This window comes from Engystomops pustulosus, chromosome 1, assembly GCF_040894005.1.
Source record: "Engystomops pustulosus chromosome 1, aEngPut4.maternal, whole genome shotgun sequence".
NCBI lineage: Eukaryota > Metazoa > Chordata > Amphibia > Anura > Leptodactylidae > Engystomops > Engystomops pustulosus.
This window is the reverse complement of record NC_092411.1, coordinates 116,779,573-116,804,828: the sequence shown is the minus strand read 5'-3', so window position 1 is coordinate 116,804,828 and position 25,256 is coordinate 116,779,573. Positions and strand designations below refer to the sequence as shown.

Below are 25,256 nucleotides of genomic sequence, written 5' to 3'. Positions count from 1 at the left end.
TATACAGCCCACCCAACATTACCTATATACAGTCCCATATCATTAACTTTATACAGCCTCCCATTATAACTATCTACAGTCCCACTATAGCAATATATTGCCCCCTATAACTATATGTAGCCCCCATAATAACTATACACAATCCTAGGTAAAATAATAAAATTGTACCTTCCATCGTTCCCCGATGTGTGCCGATCTCCTTCCCTTCCCTTGCAGTGTCAGGATATCAGTATCAGGTGTACCAAGATGGTGCACTCTATCGCAGGCGGTACCATGAAATCGCAGAGCTATGACGTCACACACTGCAGGGTGCCGCCAACTTTGTACACCTCTGATCGTCTATGGCAGAGCAGGGAACTTATTGTTCCCTCGCTCTGCCATAGACTCAAGTCGGGGCACATCGCCATGATACGGCCCGGTGAGCCTGAATCCAAATACACTGCGGGCGACTTGGCGGTCATTCGACCGCCCGACTCACCCACATTTGGTGGGGCCCCCCCAATAATCCAGCCCTGCTGGATAACTTATCACTGTAGCCTTCCACCAGTCGGGGGTTCATGGCAGAGTGTGCATATGGAAGCCTCTCCTCAATGTATGACTGTAGCCTGTATACAGTTTGCACAAAATCATATGAATTACTATGATAAGATTCACTGGTCTGATTGAACTTTTTGGTGTTAATTCTAAGTGGTATGTGTGATGAAAACCAGACACTGCTCATCATCTTCCAAATACAATCCCAACAGTGAAACATGGTGGTGGCTATGGAGGACACCAGGGACAGAATGACTGGTTGCAATTGAAAAAAGATGAAGGATGAAAACTTCTTCCAGAGTGCTGTAGACCTGAGACTGGGAAAAGATTCACCTTCCAAAAACACAATGACCCTAAGCACACAGTTAAAATATCAAAGCAGTGGCTTCAGAACAACTCTGTGACCATTCTTGACTGGCCCAGCCAGAGCCCCGACCTAAACCCAACTGAAAATCTCTGGAGAGACATGAAAATGTCTCTCCACCAACATTCAACCTGAGGGAACTGGAGAGGATCTGCAAGAATGATAGAGGATCCCCTAATCTTAAACTTGGTGTATAATTCTCAAAAAAGACTCATGGCTGTACTAACTCAAAAGGTGCTTCTACTCAATACAGATCAAAGGGGCTGAATGAGTGAAAAATGTAAAGGGGTCTGAATACTTTCCGTACCCACGGTAGAAAGTGGTAAACAGTAATAATAGGCGGTCCCCTGTCTCTGCCCACTGTGGTGAAGCTCTCTGGATGCTTTACTTTAGTCCCAGGCTGCAATCACAAGCTGTAAGTTGGCTGGAATGAAGTTTTATTGATAAACCTTGTTCACATAACACCACAAAATTTTGAAAATCCAATTGTCACTGGGGAAAAAACAAAAACCTTTGGCTGGATCTACAATTATAAAATACACCTGTTTTGACTTGCATAGAAATTCACCTAAAGTAGAAAACTGCCTGTACTCATAAAGCTCATCTGTTAAGTATTTAGCAGCTTAGAAAGGGAATTTGTTGATGCAAACAAATAATGCAATCTGGAAGTAGCTTGTTGCACAACCTAGTTATGTGAATAACTGAAACAAACTGCTGTTGCTATAACAATATACAGTTGACAGCCGAGACCATGTAGAACTCATATATTGTATAATCAGCTACTAACATTTCATGTAGCAGGAAATTACTAGAAACATCACAAACGCACATAACATACTACCAAACAGGAATGCACATGTAAATCAGAGAACGGCTTCCAAACCACCTTTTTTTGACTGTCAACAGGGACATGATGAGCCACCAAGCAGGGACTGAGTAGCCAGGGCCCCTGCCCCTATTGTAAGAAATTATTCCCCCAATATAACCAGCCCCCTGCCCTTATATATAGCCATAGGTTCAAGAGGGTCAAGAACAGGAGGCACACAGCAAGACCGCTAGTTCTCCAAAGAATTTTATTAGTATAAAAAGGATCGTACAGGTACAGAACGCGTTTCAGGGAGATTAAAGATCCAGGCCTGGGTAGTTTTGGAAGCTCTTCCCTGGGCCGAGGATATTTATTAATGTTTTTTGTGTGTATGTTTTTACTTTATATGTCCCCCATGAGATCATAAAATAAGTGAAAATGTCCCCCACAGGTCTTTTCTTTCTTTTACAAGTTTTCACCTGTAACTGGGGCATCTATAAGAGCTCCAGTTGCAGAGGAAATGCACCATCTGTGACTGAGGATTCTAATCAGAACTGTACTGGTTCTAATTAGACCCAGCAGCTCTGATTAACCTCTTTATACCCCATGGTCACGTGACCACCGAGTCTATAGAGCCGGCTCCCCTCTATGAATAGTGTTTGAGCAGGGTAAGGAGCGGAGAAGGGAGAAATGGTAATAAACCCCATTTCCCTAGTGTAAGAGACAGGCAGAGACCCAGCCCTGCTCCCGGGTCTAGCCTGGACCCCCATTTGCATACAGTCTTTCATCCTAGCGGTAGATGTCCTGTAAATGAAGAGTACCAGATACTTACCTCAGTCTTTTCTTTGCAGTTTCCTGGCAAAGTGTGCAGGGGTAGAGTGCATAAACGTGCGAAGAAGCCACAAAGAAGGAGCTGCGGGGAGAAGAAGCCATAGGAAAGTATAGTTGGTTTTTTTTTTTCCGTTTTGGCATTATAGAGGACAGTGGTACTTCTAATCTTTCCCATCAACTTCATGTTTTGCCTTCAGAAACCGCTTAAGATATTCTGAATTTGTTTGCATACATTATTGCTGAACCTCAGAGTATTTCTAATTTATTAATTATAGGAAATCTACCATCAAAATCAAACCAGATCCAGGCACTGTGACTGTGGTAATCTTCTTATATTTGTTATCCATGCCTCCTTCCTTCAAAAACCAACTTTTAAATTATGGTAATGTGCCACAAGGGCTCTAGTGCAGTTCTCAGAGCCCGTCCCTGCTGCAGTGCGTGCAAGGAGCATTGGATGAGACAGTGTAACAGCCTTTGAAGCCGCAGCACAGAGGATATCTGCAAACCACCCCTGTAGCCTTTTAGCATAAATTGCTATAATTAAACTGGTCAGGAGCTTTGCCCCAGGCTTCTGTTATTAATAAGGTATTCTAGTCTATAGAACCAGTGCACACTAGTTATTTCTCACTTATCACCATTGTCAAGAAATGGGAAAAAAAAACATTTTTGGGTAGTTGTAGGCCTTCATGTACTAGAATGGAGTACACATTCAAACACTGAGCCTCATCTCCTAAAGCTAAAGACACATTTCAGATATGGTCCTATTCATCGGATTGAAGCTTGCAAACTCTCCTTTGCAGTTGTCAAATTGTTTTTCCACCAGGTTCCACTTTCTTTCAACTTTTTGCTTTCCAACTGCATTTTTCACTTCAGTTATCTTACCCCAGATTTATCAGGTGACCACAGCTGTGCTTGACAAATGTATAGAATACGGTTTTCCGAAAAGGAAAATCCACTGTAAGCCCCCAGTGAAGAGGAGGGAGGGGGAAATCCAACACCATGTGACTTTACCATCAGCACCTCTAGTGCCACATTTATCAAGCTATCTAAGCCACCATGATAAATCTGACATGGAATAGGACACCTAAAGCTCCTTAGTCCCAATTCTAACTTGTAACAATCTAATGACAAATCTGCCCCATGGAATTGATCTTTAGCAGCAAAAATTCCTACAATTTAAACAGACGTTTTTTAACCATAATGTTAGACAACGTTCACACAATATTAAGGCCAAATGTACTTAAATCAGTAATTTAGTCTGAATATGTATTTCAATTATACATCCCAGCCTTTTAATGGAGCTTAGGGTGATGGCACACGTGACGTTTTGAGCCCGTTTTTGGGCCATTTCTAAGCAGTCCGTTAAAAAATGCATGGGTTTTTGAAAACACATCCGTTTGACCAATTATCTGAAACTAGTCAAAAACAGATGTTTTCAAAAAACGCACGCATGCGTTTTTTACCAAATGCGTTTCTTGACGGACGGCTTAAAAACGGGCCAAAAAACAGGTTCAAAACACCACGTGTGCCATCACCCTTAGAAGACTGTTTTGGGCTTTCCAACACACCTTCAAAGGATGTAAATTGTGACATAGGAAAACTTTACCCTGGAGAGTTTTACTTCCCTCTTGTGGAAGCCTCATTGCCATGTGAATGCAACATAAGCATTATTACTAAGGGACAGTAAACTACTGACATTGGACTGCACATAAGCCATTTGGTGTGAGGGCGACTTCTATAGCAGGCCAGATATCAACGCTTAGAAATGCAACTGAAACAGGGTCATTATAGATTTTACTGGGTAACATCTAAACCAATGCAATTCTGTATAATACATGATTAAACTGTACACAATCCCAGACAGCCACAACAATTACTACACTAAATAAGGCCTTTATATGTATCCACAGTGTATATTCCATTCACAAACTGTACTACATATTACATTGTACTGTAGTTGCATTCATCGCGGACACTAAGCAAACTCAAATTGAAGGACAGGCAACTTAAGGGGGGGGGGGATCTGTCAATATAAAAATTCAAAAAACAATGCTTTGTAAATTGATATGAAAGAAAAAAAAAATTATATAAAACACAGCTTGTATCATTTATTGAACAATGCAATTTCTATTACAAAGTCTGTTTGAGTTGTCAGTAAAGTCTACAAAATGCTGCCTTGCACTTTGAGTGATCTACCTGAATGTATTACAGCAAGTGCATCGACTGGTTAATGGTCAGTGGTATCAGATGAGGTTGTGATGTGTGCCATCCCTTCTATCCACATTTGCTATAAAATTAGTTCTCAGTGCAAAAAGGGGTTAAGCCAACTAGAACCAAAGTTCCCATTTGTGTTTTTTAGGTCAGCCTTTGTCAGAGTACAAGGGATTAGACAAATTGGCACAAACGCAAATTAGAAAAAAAAAAAAAAAATCTTCAATGAGGTTAATGTGAAAAATGAAAATGCAGATCTAATGAAACTAGCAGAAAGGAACCACGCGAGTTAATGGTTTCCAGCATAGAATATTTTAACACCCCCTCCCCTTTCTTCATTGTGAGATCTTGGCCAAGTGAGCCTAGTCTACTTTTCAAGGACCTGTTGCACAGCAACAGAGGCAAAAGGCACCCTTTATCACGGTAACCATAGTGTTTTCACCACTAATATTACCATTAAAGGGATCGACCCATCAACATTACCACCAACCACATCTCATATAACATGTAGAAATAGAATGAAGACTTTACCAGCAGTATTGTCAATGTAATGAAGAGTACATGGTCTGGGCACAACATTAAAAAGTGCAACCAGGCCATCGTAATTGGATGCTCCCTATACAACAGTCTCATCTCCTCAAGTATATCCGGATATTGTATTAGTGGTAATGAACTCCATGCATGAAGTGTTTGAAATCAGTCATTGAGACAATCCTTACCAAGACTTCTTAAAGTAAATCAGTCCTGAAAAGACCAGCAAATTGCTAAATCACTCTGAAAAAGGGGGGAAAAAAAAATTCTACTTGTGTGATATGTTCAGTATTTAACCATCAGGTATCTAACAGAATAGGATTAAATGCCCGAGAGAATTTTCTCAGAGTTCTTGAATTTCCATTGATAATGTCCACAGGATTAGGAAAGTTATTCCAGATACAGTACATATCGATGCCACTTCACTGCCAGGAGCTGGTTTTTCAAGGAAATCTGGCGGATGTGGAAGAGACCAAGCTAAATGGCCTATGAAAGTACAGAAGCCTGACTGCATGTTCCACATTCTAATACTGGTATAAAAAAACCTTCATTACTAGTGGTAAAGGGGATGTCCAGTCACCCTAGTGCTAGGGGCCAGTCAACCAACAATAAGGATCCACTGGCCTAGGTATTCAATGCAGCCAATAGGACCACTATGGTATGAAACTCAACAGCTCCAGAACAAGACTTCTCTCAGAGGAGAAGCAAGGGTAGGTAAAACTTGGCAGAAAGCACCCCCAAGGGGACATCCCCTTTATCAAATTACCTGTACATCTGTTAAGGCAACCAATATAATTTGCAAACAGACCATCAGGCTTAGAACAAAAAAACAAAAAACCTTCTATGGCTCACAGTCCAGCAACAGAAAATAGAAACATGGTCAGTAAAACCCTTCGGTGGCCTGGGAGAGCTTCAAACCTTCCATTGCCGTAGGGAAAAAAACGCTCTTTTACAAAGTAGTCATCTACAAATTCACCAGCTCCTGTGTGACAAACTGTTTTAATCGCTCAAGGTATTGTCCATAAAGTTCCACATCATTGTGTCCGGCTCCTTCCACCCACAGCGGTTCCACAGGCCTCTGACAACGCTCAAACAGAGCCAAACCGTGTGAAAAGTCAATGACTTCATCTTCTGTGCCGTGGATTATCAGGACTGGGGATGTGATTTTAGAAATTTTGTCAATGCTGCAAAACAAAGAAAAAGTAGTTCTTAGGACAAAATGAACAGGAAGCAATGAGAGTACATTTAAAAATTTAAAATTATCTGCCACTTTTCCCATTTCATAGTTTCGTTATTTTTTAGAAGTCCTTTCATTCTTATACGACATTAAACCCTGTTCTATTTGTGATCTTTTTTTCCCCCATAAATTTCTGGGCTTTTTTGTTTTAAAGCAGTTTGAAATATAAAAATGAGAATCCCCATCCCCCCCCCCTTTTTTGTTTTTTAAAAAAGTACACCCTATTTAGAATTGCTTTCAGGAAGATTTTTTTTAACCTTTTGAGTGCTGCATAGTAATTAAAACAAGAGTCAGTCTTGTGTTTTTTTACGGCATTCATCGTGCAGGTTCAATAAGGATTTATTTTTATTCTATGCATCATTACGGACACAGTAATACTACACTCAGGGTGCAGTCACACGTTGCAGTTAAAACTGCATCGCAATTAGTTTTGAGGTGGTTTTAGGTGGAGTTTTGTCAATTTCACAGGTGAAAGATGAACTGAATGGGTGAATTTGATTTTGAAAGAGAAAGCAGTTACACAAATTTCATTCACCTGTTGCTTTGATGTCCTTCACTCGTTAATATAAGTAATACCACCTAAATCCACCCCAATACTAGTTGGGATGCAGTTTTAACTGCAACGTGTGACCGCCCCCTGACAGGCCACTTTATTAGGTATACCTGTCCAACTGCTCGTTAACACTTAATTTCTAATCAGCCAATCACATGGCGGCAACTCAGTGCACTTAGGCATGTAGACATGGTCAAGACAATCTCCTGCAGTTTAAACCGAGCATCAGTATGGGGAAGAAAGGTGATTTGAGTGCCTTTGAACGTGGCATGGTTGTTGGTGCCAGAAGGGCTGGTCTGAGTATTTCAGAAACTGCTGATCTACTGGGATTTTCACGCACAACCATCTCTAGGGTTTACAGAGAATGGTCCGAAAAAGAAAAAACATCCAGTGAGCGGCAGTTCTGTGGGAGGAAATGCCTTGTTGATGCCAGAGGTCAGAGGAGAATGGGCAGACTAGTTCGAGCTGATAGAAAGGCAACAGTGACTCAAATCGCCACCCGTTACAACCAAGGTAGGCAGAAGAGCATCTCTTGGCGTCAACAACATGAAAGCATGGATCCATCCTGCCTTGTATCAACGGTTCAGGCTGGTGGTGGTGGTGTCATGGTGTGGGGAATATTTTCTTGGCACTCTTTGGGCCCCTTGGTACCAATTGAGCATCTTTGCAACGCCACAGCCTACCTGAGTATTGTTGCTGACCATGTCCATCCCTTTATGACCACAATGTACCCAACATCTGATGGCTACTTTCAGCAGGATAATGCGCCATGTCATAAAGCTGGAATCATCTCAGACTGGTTTCTTGAACATGACAATGAGTTCACTGTACTCAAATGGCCTCCATAGTCACCAGATCTCAATCCAATAGAGCATCTTTGGGATGTGGTGGAACGAGAGATTCGCATCATGGATGTGCAGCCGACAAATCTGCGGCAACTGTGTGATGCCATCATGTCGATATGGACCAAAATCTCTGAGGAATGCTTCCAGCATCTTGTTGAATCTATGCCACGAAGAATTGAGGCAGTTCTGAAGGCAAAAGGGGGTCCAACCCGTTACTAGCATGGTGTACCTAATAAAGTGGCCGGTGAGTGTTTATGTGTGGGGATTTTGAACTGGGCCAGCATCAACTCTGCGTTCGATATCTCGGGGCAGAGCACCAATAGGTTAAAGAGGGCTCCTTGTTTGATTTGTTTCATCTGGTAAAAGATTAGACCTAACAAGTCTAGGTTTCAGACTTCATTGTAGGTTCTAAAATGCCAGATTCAGAAAGTAAACAAACCCAACAGATCCTGTGACAGGTCACTGCAGGACCAAGAAGGGCAGAGGGAATCAGAGGGGTTTTTAATGGAAAAAACCCCATCTATACCTGGTTGTAATAATCTTCTATTTCTTATCCTTCCTATAAAAAAACGACTTAAAAATTAGACCCAAAAGCCATTGGGCAGTTACCAGAGTCTCTCCATGCTGTAGATTCACAGGCTGTAACAGTGTTGGGGGCATGGTGTTCTCCTGCACCCACTGTGTGAATCTGCCGCACGGAGGGATTCTGAGAACCACCCAAGTTCAGTCTCATTAGCACAATGATAAAAGTTGATTTGAAAGGTAGGAGGCTTTGAATAACACAGAAGTATCCCCAGTTTATCCAGGCTTGATTCTGATGGCCGATTTCCTAAAATCATATTGGGATTTCAGGGCATGATACACCCAGGTGAATGGTGACCTTTATTGCACATGCTTGACCTGTTAAAGCCTCGCTGTATGGATAGGCAGAAGCCCAGTGTGAAGAAACAGCAGGGGGAACCCATCAGAGCATGCAAGTGCCATGTCCGGTGATTGACATTTTCTTTTACTGCTGCAGACCGTTTCCATATTTTCCTCCCTACCTTCCAAAATCCAGAACTTATTTATTAGTTTACACATGTAATGGAGCTTGTATTCTGCAGAGTAAACTATTGCCTTAATGGGGCTATAAAATATTCTGTTGGCATTTTTGAGATGCAGAACTACCAAAGCAGCTCTGACTTTGAAATATTTTCTATGTAAAGTGGCGATTTGAATATTTAAGATTGTTTATTTAGTACATTTTTGCTGGCACTGAGCTGGTGTTAACAGTAGGTGTTTGCTATACAATATGGCAGACAACTTCCATGGATGGAGATGGTTAAAATGACAACATGCCGTTAATATATGCAGTGAAAATAGAATTTGCCCTTTTGCCATGTGCCAACCTGTTCTTCAAGAATATGATTTAGAACCGAAGATGAGCACACAATTACTTACTTGGGGAATGCATCAAAACAATACGTTTTCTTTGTATCTGGAAAGGCCACTCTCATTCCAGATGTCAACGGAGAATGAAGAATCACAGCAGCACTTTCATACCGAGCAGCAAGGTCCACCGATGGGACAGTTCCTATGCTCTGGCCATATATAATGACATGTTCAGGACGTATGCCATACCTTGGATTAAAAGAAAAAAAATACAAGTCAATAGAATTGATATACAGGCCACTTAGAGCACATTTGCTTGCAGTATGAACTCTAACCCAACTCCAAAGCTATACTGCACATAGCCTGCAGAGATGAAACCCAAATATTCTTGAAGATCTCAAAAGTACATTAACAATCCACAAATCCAGTCAGCATACTTAATTTATGTTCCCTATAGAAGTTCAATTTACATTACTGGGCTCTCTGCTATCAGCATTTCGCCAGTCCTGGAGGGGCAGCTGCAGCCTGTGTCAGTCTCCTCTTCACTCATGCAGCACCCTCCCCCGGGACCCACCACACACTGCAAGCAGGGAGTCAAGTAATGCAAAATACTAGAAAAATACTGAAATTAAGCAAAATGCTGATAAAGGCGTTATTAAAAATCAGTACAGCACAGGCTGTTGGAACAGGTCATCAGCTAAAAATGACATTCCTGGTGACAGCAAGCTAAAGGGAAAAACAGAATGAGAAAAACTTCACTGGGAGGTAAGCTTACGTACAAGCCGATGTATAAAACCCCTTTCACATCAGAAGTTATCCTTGTATCGAAGTTAATGATTATCCTTTTTAACCAAGCATGGCCATAAGAAATTGTAGACATTTGTCTTGTACTGGCACAAGTTTCCCTGTACTATGGACTCGCCTCATAAACTTACTAATCAGCTGTGACAAGGCCTATGTATCATGAGGTCATTTCCATAATCTTAAGAGATTTACATAAAATTTACTTAACACGAGTTGCTATGACTGCTACAGTAACCCTGTTTTGCCACTATGCTGCGTATGAAACATGTCAGCCATGTCTACCAATATTCACTGGTTATGGGGGTCCAACACTTATCTCCATGTACCAAATCTAAATGCACAAAACAACTCAAAACCTGAGTCCATTATTGAAACAATGGTTCCGCTTTTGGCCTTATTTGTAAAGGTTTAAACCTCTTTACTCCATCAGATTTAGGTTGTATGTGATAGAATAGTTTGGCCTCTGGTGAAGAGCTCATTTTATTTGCATCAGGTGGTAAAAAACACAAACCAATAGTGAAATAATGACCAAAGGATTTCATAAAACATAAAAGGCACTGGTATGCATGTAGGAAGCATGTTAAGCTCAAGACAATAGATGAATTTCTTTAATTGAGGAAACAATGGGGCACCTGGATTTATGAAGCCATTCTTGTGACCTGCAATTTTATTATTGCTGAACAGTAGCCTTCTATGAGTTGCTTGGTTGGACTGCCACCACTGCGGAAATGCCTCACCTACTTATTCTTACTTTAATTTCAAACAGCCAAGCCAAGACATGCCTAACCTGACACATCAAGAATAGCGAGGAAGGAGACAATTCTGGTTCATGGAGAAGAAGTCATATGCATAATGGATATGAGTAACCGGGTCTAATGACATAAGGAGCACAAAGCCTTACAAATGGCCTTTCATCTGCATTACGGTTCTCCTACAGGCCAAGTTAAAACACATCTACAATTACTATTACAGAGGAGACGTGTCCTACTAAGAAGTTCCAATGGCAGCAATAAAGTTATAAAAATTATTCTAATTACCCGGGGGTGCTCCGGCTACGTCACTGCAGCGCCTTTTATTTTCATTTATTCACTCCCCCTGTTACGCCAGCTCATGGGCAGGGCTGATTAACCCAACTTCATTCCTCAGGTACTTCTAAGGACACATCTACAATCAGCGATACGGATGGTAGATGTCCTTTAAAGGACTGAGGTGTATTTAGAAGGGGTGATTGATCCTATAATCCAATATTCAGGTTCATAGCTGCATACCTTTAGTTCTTACAAAAACCTGTGTTACAGTACCAAGAGCAATAAAGTTGTGTGTAAATCTGCAGGATGGCAATTATAAACCACAATTTGGTGTAAACTAGGCCATGCTCTGATTTTTTTTGCACAAGTGTCTAATTGTGGTGTAAAGTGTTTTTGATGAAAATTATGACAGATTGTCAGTGAAGCAGATCTACAAGTGTGTTTATGGAAAAGATAAATCTACACAGTACGTGGAGCTTCACACGTCTCCTCATGAAATCAACATCATGCAGCCACCTCAAATTATCATTATTTAACACCAGTTTCTCATGTAGCTGCATAGCTTCTTTTTATCCTACTCATTGTGGAATGAGGAAATGCATACTGAAGAATCCGCTATTCAGTGCAGAGCTTTATCATGTGAGGTCATTCATACTTTCTGCATATGTGCCAAAGTTTTCAGTGATGCCACAATGGTAATGTGCTGAGAGATGTAGGGGCATGCTTAATTTTTGGGGTGCTTCCTATTAGGATCACATTCATTCAACCACGTGTGTGAGGAAATTGATGTGGAATAGTTATAAAATGTTTAGTCCCCTTCAAAATGACCCAACATCAACCAAGCACCAGAATGTTCTATATGTGCATCATTGAAACCACTTAACCCTGAAGTGTTGAGCACACCAACCTGATATTTACTGCCTTTGTAGTAATGTCATGGGATGTAAATGGACTGCACCTCTGTACATGCCACTCACCTCGTTCTAAGTGCAATCCAAGCAGCATCAATGTCAGCATACAAGTTTTTCTCTGATGGTTTTCCAGAGCTCGATCCATATCCAGAATAATCATAAGAAAATATGTTACAATTGATCCGAGAGCCCAGTCCTATGTAAAAGCTGCTCATCTGCCCAAGATCTACAGCATTTCCATGAGAAAACAGCAGTGTGTACTTGGCGTTGGGTGAACAACGTACAAACATGCAGGCAATGCGGTTCCCCCGGCTGGTTCTAGTCATGAAGCATTCTATAGCATCCTTTTCCCGGGCAGAATACTGCCAGTCTGCACGTTCTGATAGATGAAGAGTCCAGCGACTTCCACTCTCATCACATATGAGCGTGTACGTTGGATCAGGGGGTAAAAAGGCGAGCTTGGAGGCAATCTTCCCTGGACATGGAGGGCAGCAGAAGAGGCAGCATAGCTCACTAAATGACAGATTATTCATCTTTGTAACTGTGAAGAGAAGAAGGTGAGAAGAGTTAAAAACTATATAAAATACCACAAGCTTGCATGTGGTTATGCACTTATCAAAATCATGGCCTACCAGGCCCACTCTAACTCTTCTGCCACAGCTACCTTGTGTAGGTCTTCTGTTTCTGCAGATCCACAAAAACAACCTTTTTTTGGCAGACAAGCAGCTCAGCAACAGATGACACTGGTGGCAAAAAACCATGGACCTTCACCAATAACAAGTACAGGATTCCCAGTCCACTAAGTTATGTGGCGGCAGGTCAGTAACTTATCCTGCCTCTCCATCCAGTGTCCAGCACTTTGGGAAAAATGCAGATGGCAAAGGATTGTCCAATGCAAGTAGCAATGTGTATGTTGGACAAACGTCACCTTCAACCTAACATATCACTCAAAGCCAGAGATTCGAGGGGGAAATACATCCTGCAGCTCAAAGTACATGGCAGAAGAGACACTTACAGAAACAGACAGTTGTGACAGTCGTTCAACAAATAAGGAAGGACCATTATACTGTTAAGGACTGAGCTGAAATCTGAGGAGATTCCTTTCCTGAAGGAAGATACAAACTGCTGTATGAAGTAAAGACACTATGAAGGAAGTTATGCAAGAAGAAAAAAAAAATAACAATATAGGACTGACGAAAAATAGTTTTCGTAGAGCTAGATAGAGCCTTTGACAACAACTACAACAATACCTGTATCATGCTGCTGGCTTCTTCCTAGCCTTAGATACAGCCTGCTATATCCATCATCCCTTCTTATAAGATCATATTCAGATGTTCCTGAAGGTGGCAGGACTTCCTAGTGGTGACATCAGCTTAGGATACTGAGGCCAGAGCAATAAGGGTTTTCACATGGATGATGACCAACTGGTGGACCTGAAGCCTGTGATGAGTCACATATGCTTGTGATACCACTCTAGGTCCCGTTTTATTGCAATCCTCTGCTACTGCACCTCCTAACTAGCCTCTCTTGAGCAGCTGTCCTGAATGGTTTCCATAAAGAATGACAAAATGAGAGTAGCCTAGAGGGACAAGGTAAAACATCTAATTTGCTAGTGGCTAAATTTAGGCAGATTACCAAGTAAATTAGAGAATTGCTTATAGTGCAGAGTTGGGCAAAAGTTTTTATACTACTTTATACAGTTGTACAAATGTAGTTGAATTATATTTAACTTACTCACAAGATGTGTAACCACATAAGTGATTTCATAAAAGTGAACAGCCTCAGTAAAATAAACAAAAAGGTCACATGATTTTAGTGTTGAATGCACCTCTTATGAAATAGCTGAAGACTTTCACATGTTGTATTTGCATATGTAAAATGTTCACCATCATAGTACATCTTATTGTCCCGTACAGTAACTTAAGCTTCTCATACACAGATCTTCATGCGTCATCTAAATTGTATGGGACCTCTAGACTTCCCTCACAGCAGCTGTGGAGGCTCTTGTGAAATAAGCCGCTGCCATGGGGAGAGAGCAGGAAAAAATGCATGGGAGGTGAAAACTAACTGTATAATGCAGCAGGTTCATGACGCCTGACACTGGGCTGCCAAAAAACCATGGAAAATATGATGAATGCAATACTGGATTCAGAAGCTAAGGCAGGGCAAGTGCCATCCATGCTCATCCCTGCTAGGTTACCCAACCTAGGTGAGAAAATTACCCCAATTTGGTTACCCATACATTAAATTACTGATAAAGTTTTATAGAAACTGCCAGGTAACCCATTGGCATGATGACTGGGGACTTCCTGTGATGTCCTGTGTATTTCGGCAAATGGAAGAGGCGTGCAGGGGTGTGCAAATTTCCACTGCTAGGTAAGTGGTTATGGCATAGGGGATGAGCAGACTGTACAGACTGCCCGGCCTGCTCCACCGGCTGGAAGGCAGCAAGGCATGGGAAGCCACAGGTAGTCCCCAGTCCTGTTGACAGTGGGTTAGGTGACCCTTTAGTACTAGCAGCTTTTCAGAAACTTTACCAAGTCAAGTACTATATGGATGATCCTAATAGGGTAATTTACTTACCCCAGTATAGTTTTGTGATAGTGGCATCACTGATGGCTAATCTCTGGGGATCATCCTTAATCATTCCGTTTGCATTTGTTAGATGCATCCATAAACAGTCAGATGATCCCATCGCCTTGTGTGTAGGGGCCTTTTGGAAGTGGTCTACACCAGGAGGCACCAGCTGAAGGTCTGTTTTGCTGGCATGTCTCTACTTTAGATCTTAGCAATATATAATCAATTATTTGATTGATGTTGCACAGAAAAAAAAACAAGCAACTGAAGGGTTTTGTATGTAATCCATATTCTTTGCAGAATGGCAGTAACTTTCCACTTTGAGCAATAGGGAATTAACAAGGCAGAAATCTATGAATCCAGCCTTGTTCTCTGCCATGGTTAATATGAGGGGTGGGCCTCTGAGCAGACAACCAGTTACCATGACCACAAAGGATTGAGTTTGTATTTTATACATTGCACAGCTCAAATACAGAAGTAAAAATAGAAAATACCTTGTCTCGATAACAAACATGTCTCAAAGACAGCATTCTTCTCCGCACACTGGGGAAACCTTGGTAAAGGCTACAGATCTGAAATCTTAATCACAATGTAGAAGCCTGTGGAACCTTGCCCGGCTCACCCTGGATGTGTCCCATGTGTGATACATGGAAAGAATGGAGAATACACAATGGGGGAGATTTATCAATCTGTCCACGGCAGAATTCTGTAGTAGTTTGCACGAAAAAATAAATGTATGCACCTCATTTATGAGGAGTTTTAGACCGTTTTCTGACTCGGTCGACAAAAGGGGTGTGGCCTCGTGGTAAAAAGGTCAGTGCACCAGAAATTCTGCTGACAGAATTGTGTCCTAGTTTTCTGGCGTACGACTAGACAGTCTTGTGCTGGATGATAAATCTGTAGTATAAGACATTTATATGCATCTGATGCAAAATAAAACTATACTAATACATTACTTCATAAGAATATCTGTCCAATATCTTTCCTCCCTCATTTTTCCACAAATTCTTTTCCCTTTTAGATTGATTGTACTATCTTTGGCACAATTTCATATTTTGTTTAGTGTACAAGGAAGCTGATAAAAAAAAATTCCAAATGTAGTAGGATTGCAAAAAGGCACGAAGGCAGCGTGCCGAAACGCGCGTCGGGGTGTTCATCTATCTTGGAGGCTGTATACTCTTGGTGCCTAGGTAATTGTTACATATGACTTTACCATTTACTACTACCTTTACCTCACTATTGTTTATGCTGGCACTTTAGATCGACCTCATTCATCTACAAAACACTTTTTCATTCTCTATGCCTCCTCAATGTTTTTAGACCTCCTCAGCATTAGCTGGTTCTCTCTGTGTGTAAATGTCTGTTCCTTGTATTTTACTCCTTGTATGGTTTTTATCAAATATCCAGTAAAGTTTTTTGTCTTATGCTTTACAGTAAATTTTTCTGTGCAAATCTGGTTTTTCTTTGAGTAGGTTGTGTCAGCACTGACTGTGGCAGTTACCTGCAATACAGCAGGTCAGACTCTCCATACAGTCATTAGAGCTGCAGGACATATATAGTCGTACAGTAGTAAGGAACTGGTTAAATTAAGTATTTTAGGTGTGGCATGTTATGCGTAAATAGACCCTGGTTTGAGATGACAACAAAACGGATGCTCTGTCATTATGACTTTGCCCATTTATGGTCATTATATGACACGGTTGATTTGTTCATATCTTCTGGATAACAGTAGACTACTTCTACAACAACATCCAGCCATTCATTCAACAATCTCTGGCAACGTTCATATAATGTAAAGTACTCATATCAGAGATACATCAGATCTTTTTGTAGGAGATTTAAAGTCAATGTACAAGAAAGATCGTTTTAAAAGGGTGGTCCGATGTAAAGGGAACCTGTCACCAGCGACTGGATTTTCACTAAAGACAGGTTGCAGAAGCACAGTATAGCTGGACTGAAAATATTCATGTCTTTATCTGCATTACAAGAGAATTTGTTTTAACATGCCTTGCACCCTACCAGGGTTTGCTTTTAATATTAAAAAAAAAAAAAAAAAAAAAAAAAAAGTACTTATCTGTGCTGCTCAGCTATCATCCCCACCTTTCTGCTCCTCCCTCTGACTGATGTTAGCTCACCACCCTGTGAGCTTTGTCCCTGTGTGCCGCTATACCTCGCTCCTATTGCTCCATATGACTGTTTGTACTCTGTATTATATTATATTTGTATATGTCTCCTATGATTTGTAAAGTGCTGCGGAATTTGATGGCGCTATATAAATAAACATTATTATCATTTATTTTACAACGCCTTCCTCCTGCAAGGTAGGGGCTGCGAGCTGAGGAGTGAGCGCACAGACAAGTCACACGTTTGTGACATTTATGTATATACATTTAATTTGTGTTTCTATTGCATTTCGTCATTACACTAGAAATGCAAACCTGCTTGAAATGCATCCCATTCACATCCATTTTGTAGCATTGCATTTTTGTAAACATGGTGTAAATGCAATGTTAACTGAATATTAGCAGTAGGTTAAACAATGTATGAACACAGCATCTAGATGAGCAGAGAGAGATCACCCACTGATTGGACAGTATGAGAAAAGCTTAGCATATAACGCCTCAAGCTCCTACCGAAGCACCTCCTCCGAGAGAACACACGTTACAATGGTCAGATACTGGGACTAATATCTCCGCAACCATGGGGGCTAGAAAGAAAACTCAATTAGCCTCCAAATCTGTGTAGCAGCCCTGATGTAATGCTATATTCATCTCCACATGTGTGAGGTGGTGAAAGGTCCTCTTTAAAGGGAACCTTTCAAGAAGGTTTGGGACACTAAAGCACATCCAGGTGCATATTGTCCAGTGTTTAAGTTTCCAAAATACTCAAACTTATACTTGCCTTTATTGAATATACATTACCCATCAAGCTCAAGTCTCGGCAAAATTATGTATATTATATATTTATTTTCCTTTTTTTTTAATCGAGACCACCCAAAACTAATGTACAGGTTGATTTTACAAATGAATAGCTCTTGGGGTGTAGTCTTGTCTAATAGCTGGTTTATATATACAGCAGTTTCTTTGATATCCTCATTTTAGACTATTCCAGAAGTAGCTCCTTCCTTTGGCCGTGTGAATAATCCATGAAAAATTGTCTTGTAAGGAGCTCTATAGTTACAGGGGAGGGGTACTCTGGAGGTCATACACTCCTCCACAGCACTCCCCCACCTCCTTCTGCACGACAGAGAAGTCATTAACCATTTGGGGAAAGCAACAGGTACACCGGCAGCTGTGAACTAGAGTGCAGAAGTGAGAAAAAAAAAAAATTACTACATGTCACCATCCCCAACTCAATAGCACAAATAAATATTGTATTTTCTGGAAACCCCTTCTAAATCATCCAGCTTGAAAGTGGTTCATCACTGTTGCTCAATCCACTTGTAACTTCTTTGCCTTTCAATCAAGTAAAATTTTCAAAGGATCAAGAAGTCACATGAAAAGTGTGCAGAACCTTTAAAAGATCACAATATACATGGATAAATAACTTGTTAAGACTTAGTTTTTTTTGTGTCCCAGGATTTTCTTGTGAGGTTAGGAAATTCTCTGAAGCTTCAAAAGGCATTCATGCAAAGCAAAGATCAAAGATTTCCAGGCTGTGAACTACCAATAAACCTCTGCTGGCTGGCAGGTAGGTGTGTACCCAGGTTACAACACTGTACAGTTAAAAACTACAGTACACTTCTAGAGGCTATCCAGCACAAGGCTGTATCTACAGCATAGGGTGTACATTACCATGCTGCAGATCAATGAATGCCAAGTCCGCATTGTGCTAGGCTTCTCAAATAAATGCTAAGATAGGACTCATTTACACTACTGCAGCCACTCAGTCCCTCATGCCAAGCCTTGGTAACAAGAGTGCAGCAGCCGCACCACCCTGCATTGGATGACACAGAGCTACCCATACAGGCCAACGTAGAGCTGCCCCATTATGGATTACACAAGAGACTGCTGGATGAAGTGAAAACAAAATCCTGATCCAATTATGTGCCAGTCAGATTATCCACACTAAAATAATCCAAATAGTAGAAAATAGATGCACCGCTAGGGAATCTGGGAAATATGCAAATACATTTTACTGGGTGGGAGAAGTAAAATTTTGACCAAGGCTTTGTGCACATGACCAAGTGCATTTTCAGGCAGCAAGCAACAGACATGAGCACAATAGCGATTTTGCCATCAAGGTAGCTTTGACCCAAAGTTTTCCTGATCCCACCCTGGGAAACATAGATTTTTATGGTGACTTTTGGAAAATCTGCAGCAAAACCAAAAATCATCATTGTAGCACAATGTGGTTATCGCTGACATAATCCAGGAATGTGGAGGTAACAATGCAAGTAATGGGTGAATACAATACTGTATGGAGACCTGAGGAACCAGTTCGGTCACAAACAAGAATGGTTTAAGACATCAATGGGAAACATTTATCCAGCCCAGCTAGTTTAATGCCATGCTTTTTTAACCTTTAGTGCTGTCCCAACCCATTAAAGAATTTGCCAGGACATGCTGGGAGTTGTAGTTTAACACGGTGGGGTATAGTGGAGCACATGTAATGGACACCTATGGTGCACAATGTTTGCATTCTAATGGAGCTGGTAAATTCATAGTAAAGGTGGGAGCTGTTTAAAGACCACAAAAGCTGTAAGGTCATATGCGAGGGAGCAGGTATCCACTGCGCTCCTGACCAAATCAGTCATATGGTCTCCGGACTTGAGAAATTAACTGTGGGTTAGGGGTTTTAGGAGGACTAGATGTTCCCACTCGCAGGAGAAGATGTAGAGTACATTTTCTGATGCATGTTGGAAGGATTCATTAGTAGGATTACATGTTTGACATACATTAGAAGACATCCAGGACAGGTGGTCATTATTTTTAATAGACATTCTATTAGTTTGTCTAGTTCACTGCACCACAATATTGAAATTTTCTGTCTCTCCAGCTATTTTCCTGTAGGTCCATAAGACCACCACCCCCCTTTTTTATTGTGGAGACAAAATAGCCTTAAACTGTCAAAAGTGGCTCACAGCATTTCAGGTGCAAGTTCTACATCTCTCAGAGTTTTCTGTATTTTCATGACTATAAAAATTGTAGATTCACACTGAAGGCATCAAAACTATGAGTTAACACATGTAGATTCATTTACTTAAAATGTGAAACAACTGAAAATATGTCTTATATTGTAGGTTCTTCAAAGTAGCCACCTTTTGCTTTGATTACTGCTTTGCACACTCTTGGCATTCTCTCGATGAGCTTCAAGAGGTAATCACCTGAAATGGTCTTCTAACAGTCTTGAAGGAGTTCCCAGAGATGCTTAGCACTTGTTGGCCCTTTTGGCTTCACTCTGCAGTCCAGCTCACTCCAAACCATCTCGATTAGGTTCAGGTCTGGTGACAGGAGGCCAGATCATCTGGTGAAGCACCCCATCACTCTCCTTGTTTATCACATAGCCCTTACACAGCCTGGGAGAGTGTTTGGAGTCATTGTCCTGTTGAAAAATAAACGATGGTCCAACTAAAACCCAAACCGGTTGGAATAGCATGCCGCTGCAAGATGCTGTGGTAACCATGCTGGTTCAGTATACCTTCAATTTTGAATAAATCCTTAACAGTGTCACCAACAAAGCACCCCCACACCACCTCCATGCTTTACATCAGGAACCAGGCATGTAGAGTCCATTTGTTTACCTTTTCTGCGTCTCACAAGGACACGGTGGTTGGAACCAAAGATCTCAAATTGGGTCTCATCAGACCAAAGCACAGATTTCTGCTGGTCTAATGTCCATTCCTTGTGTTCTTTAGCCCAAACAAGTCTTGTCTGCTTGTTGCATGTCCTTAGCAGTGGTTTCCTAGCAGATATTTTACCATGTAGGCTGCTGCACAGTCTCCTCTTAACTGTTGTTGTAGAGATGTGTCTGCTGCTAGAACTCTGTGTGGCAGTGACCAGGTCTCTAATCTGAGGTGCTGTTAACCCGCAATTTCTGAGGCTGGTGACACGGATGAACTCATCCTCCGCAGCAGAGGTGACTCTGGTCTTCCTATCCTGGGGTGGTCTTCATGTGAGCCAGTTTCTTTGTAGTGCTTGATGCTTTTTGCAACTGCACTTGTGGTCTCTTTCAAAGTTTTCCCAAATCGTCGGAAAGACTGACCTTAAGTTCTTAAAGTATTGATGGCCACTTGTTTTTCTTTAGTTAGCTGCGTTGTTCTGGCCATAATACAAATTCTATTAGACGTGTATCCGCTTTACTTCTGCACAACACAACTGATGGTCCCATCCCATTTATAAAGCAATAAAACCCACTTACTAAACCTGACAGGGCACACCTGTGATGTGAAAACCTTTTCTGGTCTTTCCGCAGAGTGAAGGGCCAACAAGTGCCAAGCATCTCTGGGAACTCCTTAACCCCATAGCGCAATAAGACGTACCCTTACGTCTTACTGCGCATGGGGGAGTATGAAGAGGGCTCACGGGCTGAGCCCTCTTCATACTCACCGGGCATTTGCTTCATAATGAAGCAAACGCCCGTCGCTAACACCCGCGATCGGTGCTTGCACCGATCGCGGGTGTTAACCCTGTGATCGCCGCCGGCAAAGCTGCTGGCGGCATTAAAGAGACGGCGGCGCGTGGGCGCCGCCATCTTGGCTCCAATCGTCACTCCCCGTGACGTCACCGGGGAGCGGCGATCCGTTGCCATGACAGCCTGGGATCACAGAAAGCTCCGAGGCTATCTATTACAATGTGCGATCTGCACATTGTAATAGATGGTATGCAAAATCCCCATATACTGCCATACTGTAGTATGGCAGTATATGGTAGGATCAATCAGACAACCTAGGGTTAAAGTACCCTAGGGAGTCTGAAAAATAGTAAAAAAAAAATAAAAAAAGTAAAAAAAAAAAAAATTATATTAAAAAAACAAAAATTCAAATCACCCCCCTTTCCCTAGAACTGATATAAATATAAATAAACCGTAAAAGTCATAAACACATTAGGTATCGCCGCGTCCGAAAATGCCCGATCGATCAAAATATAATAACCGTTTTTCACTGCGTTTAACCCCGTAGCGGAAAATAGCGCCCAAAGTCGCAAATGGCATTTTTTTGCCATTTTGAAAAATAGAAAAAATTCTATAAAAAGTGATCAAAAGGTTGCACAGTCCTAAAAATAGAAGCATTGAAAACGTCATCAGAAGTCGCAAAAAATGACACCACTCACAGCTCCGTACACCAAAGTATGAAAAAGTTATTAGCGCAAGAACACGGCAAAATGAAGAATTTTTTTTCTGTACAGGAGGTTTTAATTTTTGTAAATGTATGAAAACATTATAAAACCTATACAAATTTGGTATCCTCGTGATCGTATTGACCCAATGAATGAAATAGACGTGTCATTTGGGGCGCACAGTGAAAGCTGTAAAAACCAAGCCCACAAGAGATGGCGCAAATGTGTTTTTTCATCATTTTCACTGCATTTAGAATTTTTTTCCCGCTTCCCAGTACACGGCATGGAATATTTAATACCATCACTACGAAGTGCAATTTGTTACGCAGAAAATAAGCCATCACATAGCTTTATACACGGAAAATTAAAAAAGTTATAGATTTTTGAAGGTGGGGAGTGAAAAATAAAAACGCAAAAACGAAAAAGGGCCTGGTCCTTAAGGGGTTAAAGACTGTTGGAAGACCATTTAAGGTGACTACCTCTTTAAGCTCATCAAGAGAATGCCAAGAGTGTGCAAAGCAAAAGGTGGCTACTTTGAAAGCCTAGAACAGTGGTGGCGAACCTATGGCAGGTGGCACTCAGAGCCCTTTCTGTGGGCACTCAGGCCTTCACCAGAGAGGACTCCAGGTATCTTCCTGTGCACAGAGCTATTTTAATGTGACAGCGCTACCTGGGACTACAGGAGGAGTGGGAAGGTGTGGACAGATCTGGATTATCATTGTAGCTCCTGCCCGGCCCTGACAATTCTTCCTGTTTATGGAACCCTGGAGGGAAGCTACAATGATCATCCAAATTTCTTCTATTTTCTGCTTTATTGGTGTCCTCAGGGTGCCGGTATCAATGTAAGCTGTGACAGAAGGGAGTATAAATTGCAAATGAAATTTCTGTGTTGACAATTTGCGATAAACAAGCGGGTCTTGGTTGTAGTTTGGGCACTCAGTCTCTAAAAGGTTCGCCATCACTGACATATTTTCAGTTGTTTCACACTTTTTTGTTAAGTATATAATTCCACGTTCATAGTTTTGATGCCAGTGTGAAACTACAATACTTATAGGCATGAAAATACAGAAAACTCATTGAATGAGAAGGTGTGTCCAAACTTCTGGTCTGTACTGTACTGCTTTAGAGCAAGCGTGTATGTGATAGACATATTCCAAAATGAACATAACAGGGGCTCCACCAGGTAAATTGGGAATCTTACTACAATCCTTCATAGGATACACAGCATGTAAAAGCAACCACATGTAAATATGACTCAAGAGAAAGTGGAAGAGGAAGAAAGTGACAAATATTTCTCTGCATTCAAGTCACATTACAGCTCACACATGACTCAGGTAAATAGATTCTCCGCTGTACGTATTACAGGCTACCTGAGAGGAAATACCAACAGTGACCCATTAGGATCATTTACCTCAGCAATCGGCCTTCTAGAAGCGGTAAAGCTGACCATTCCTGGCGTAACCCCACTGGAAAGAGCCAGGCTGGACATTATATTCTACCCATCCTCACTACCTTATCAGGCACAAGGCCCATCACAAGCACCTTTTCAGAAGATACCTCAGAACTCCTTTACTATAAAGGTCCCCTGGCATAGAAGATATCCCCAGGATACACACATTTTGTTCAGTATTTCCAGTGTGTCTGATTTTCTAAAAATTTGGCGGTTTATACGGTTTGTTGGTCACATGTGCCATAATGATTTCAATTAAACCATTTATAAGAAGTTAGTGATGATAAACCTTCAGTATAAATGACATACCACACCGATTACATGCAATGAAACCATGGAGATGGCTTCACATGTTCAGCTGAGTGCAGTCATGTGACCTCCGGAATTCCAGACACTGGCCTATAATTGTAGTGCATGTCATACAAGATGTGCTCCAGACGCGAGAGGGTGGATCAGCCTGCGCCTACCACCTACACCACATCCGCCCCCTCATCCCAATCCATGGATACTAATACCAGACGCTGCAGCACCATGGGGGAGGGGGCGGAGAGGGTACTGGGATACTTCAGTGCTATGTGCAAGAAGCTGGGAAGAAAACAGGAGGAGGGGAGGGGGGGGGGGTTGTTAATCGGAGCTAATCCATACATTGTTCCATGTAATCTCACACTAACCCAGTGCCAGAATAGGGAGTGATTTTAGTCTGGCATGAAGGGTTAAGATGCCTCTCTCATTAGAGGATGGCAGTAATTTGTAAAGTAGAAGTTGGCGTGACCTGAAGCGACCTCAAAGACAAACGCAGAGCTTTACTGGCCAGATGCCACTGGTCTGATGGAGGTAACCCAATTTCTGTAGCGCCCTGCTACATTCCACAGCACTTGACAATCACAGATCCTGGAGTTATAGTGCTGCATCCAAACCGGAATGTAACGCTGCTTACCCCAAGGAAGTGACTGATACTTTACATGACAAAGGCCACTCTGGTGAGACTTCTCCCTACCAATCATTCCCAGGATTAGCAGCAGAGGGGAACGTGGGGGGAGGGGGAATACAAAGGAGAAAACCAGGGATGCTGGTATCAAGGCACAGGCTGATCACTGGAAACAAATACACACTCTTCATGCTGTATAGCCTGCAGAGGGGAAACTGGCCTTACTGCATTACAGCTGCCGGGGTTACAATACTCTCCATTGTCTCACATCACAGATGCCACATCACTATCCCCCCAATACATTCTACTCCCAAGATGCAGGAAATACAGGCCAGAAATATCAGACATTCTAGAGCAGCTCAGGAGCCAAGAGATGGCTGATAACAGTGAGCAGTAGAACCACTTCTGGGGCAATGTCCCCATAAAGCCACAAGACACTCGTGACACAGTTGACAGATAAGTTTCATATGATGACTCTGCACTAAATGGCAGCACATGATCCCAATATGAGTCGGAAGGGGATATGACAGACCTTTCCTACAGTCCCATAGAATAATGGGGGGCATGCCTACTCCCACCACTAGGGGTCATAGCACTGCACCACCATACTGACCTGCTGAGTGCGGTGACAGCGGCTGATAAGATCAGGCTTCAGGACCCGGACGTCGCTGCGGTGGTTATTGCGTGACGTCACTTCACTCACACTGGATGACGTCACTGCTGTCTTGCTCGCCCGCCGCTATGCGTCATACCCCGGGGAGTTGGCACGGTGTGGCTGGCATGTAATAGCGGAGACGTCCCGCCGTCAGCACTCAGTAAGGCACCGGCTGTGCTATACCGCCCGGAGAGGTGACAGCTGCAATACGACGCCTTCAGGAGCGGGCGCTAAGCTGTCCCCCACCATTATTCCGTACAGGGCTGCCGCAGTGGAACACACGGGACACCGCACTAATAGCACCAAGACTAACCACCGAGTGACCCGGGGGGAGAACGGGGAGG

General features: G+C 42.0%; 1 protein-coding gene across 1 annotated transcript; it reads right to left on the bottom strand.

Moving 5' to 3' along the window:
• Positions 1–4,311: 4,311 nt before the first annotated feature.
• ABHD17B (abhydrolase domain containing 17B, depalmitoylase) lies at positions 4,312–25,255 on the bottom strand. Its single transcript, XM_072150960.1, has 4 exons — positions 24,871–25,255; positions 12,092–12,566; positions 9,352–9,531; positions 4,312–6,460 (listed from the first exon to the last, which is right to left on the bottom strand). The coding sequence occupies exons 2-4, from the start codon at positions 12,556–12,558 to the stop codon at positions 6,241–6,243; spliced, it is 867 nt and encodes a 288-aa protein (XP_072007061.1). The 5' UTR covers positions 12,559–12,566; positions 24,871–25,255; the 3' UTR covers positions 4,312–6,240.
• Position 25,256: the final 1 nt, after the last annotated feature.

Bases quoted from the DNA above. Each gene is read 5' to 3' on its own strand.
- ABHD17B (XM_072150960.1), bottom strand. From the start codon at position 12,558: ATGAATAATCTGTCATTTAGTGAGCTATGCTGCCTCTTCTGCTGCCCT. The intron at 9,532-12,091 runs GTGAGTGGCATG...TTTTAATCCAAG, and splicing joins TGGATTGCACTTAGAACGAG to GTATGGCATACGTCCTGAAC. The intron at 6,461-9,351 runs GTAAGTAATTGT...TTTGTTTTGCAG, and splicing joins TGTTTTGATGCATTCCCCAA to CATTGACAAAATTTCTAAAA.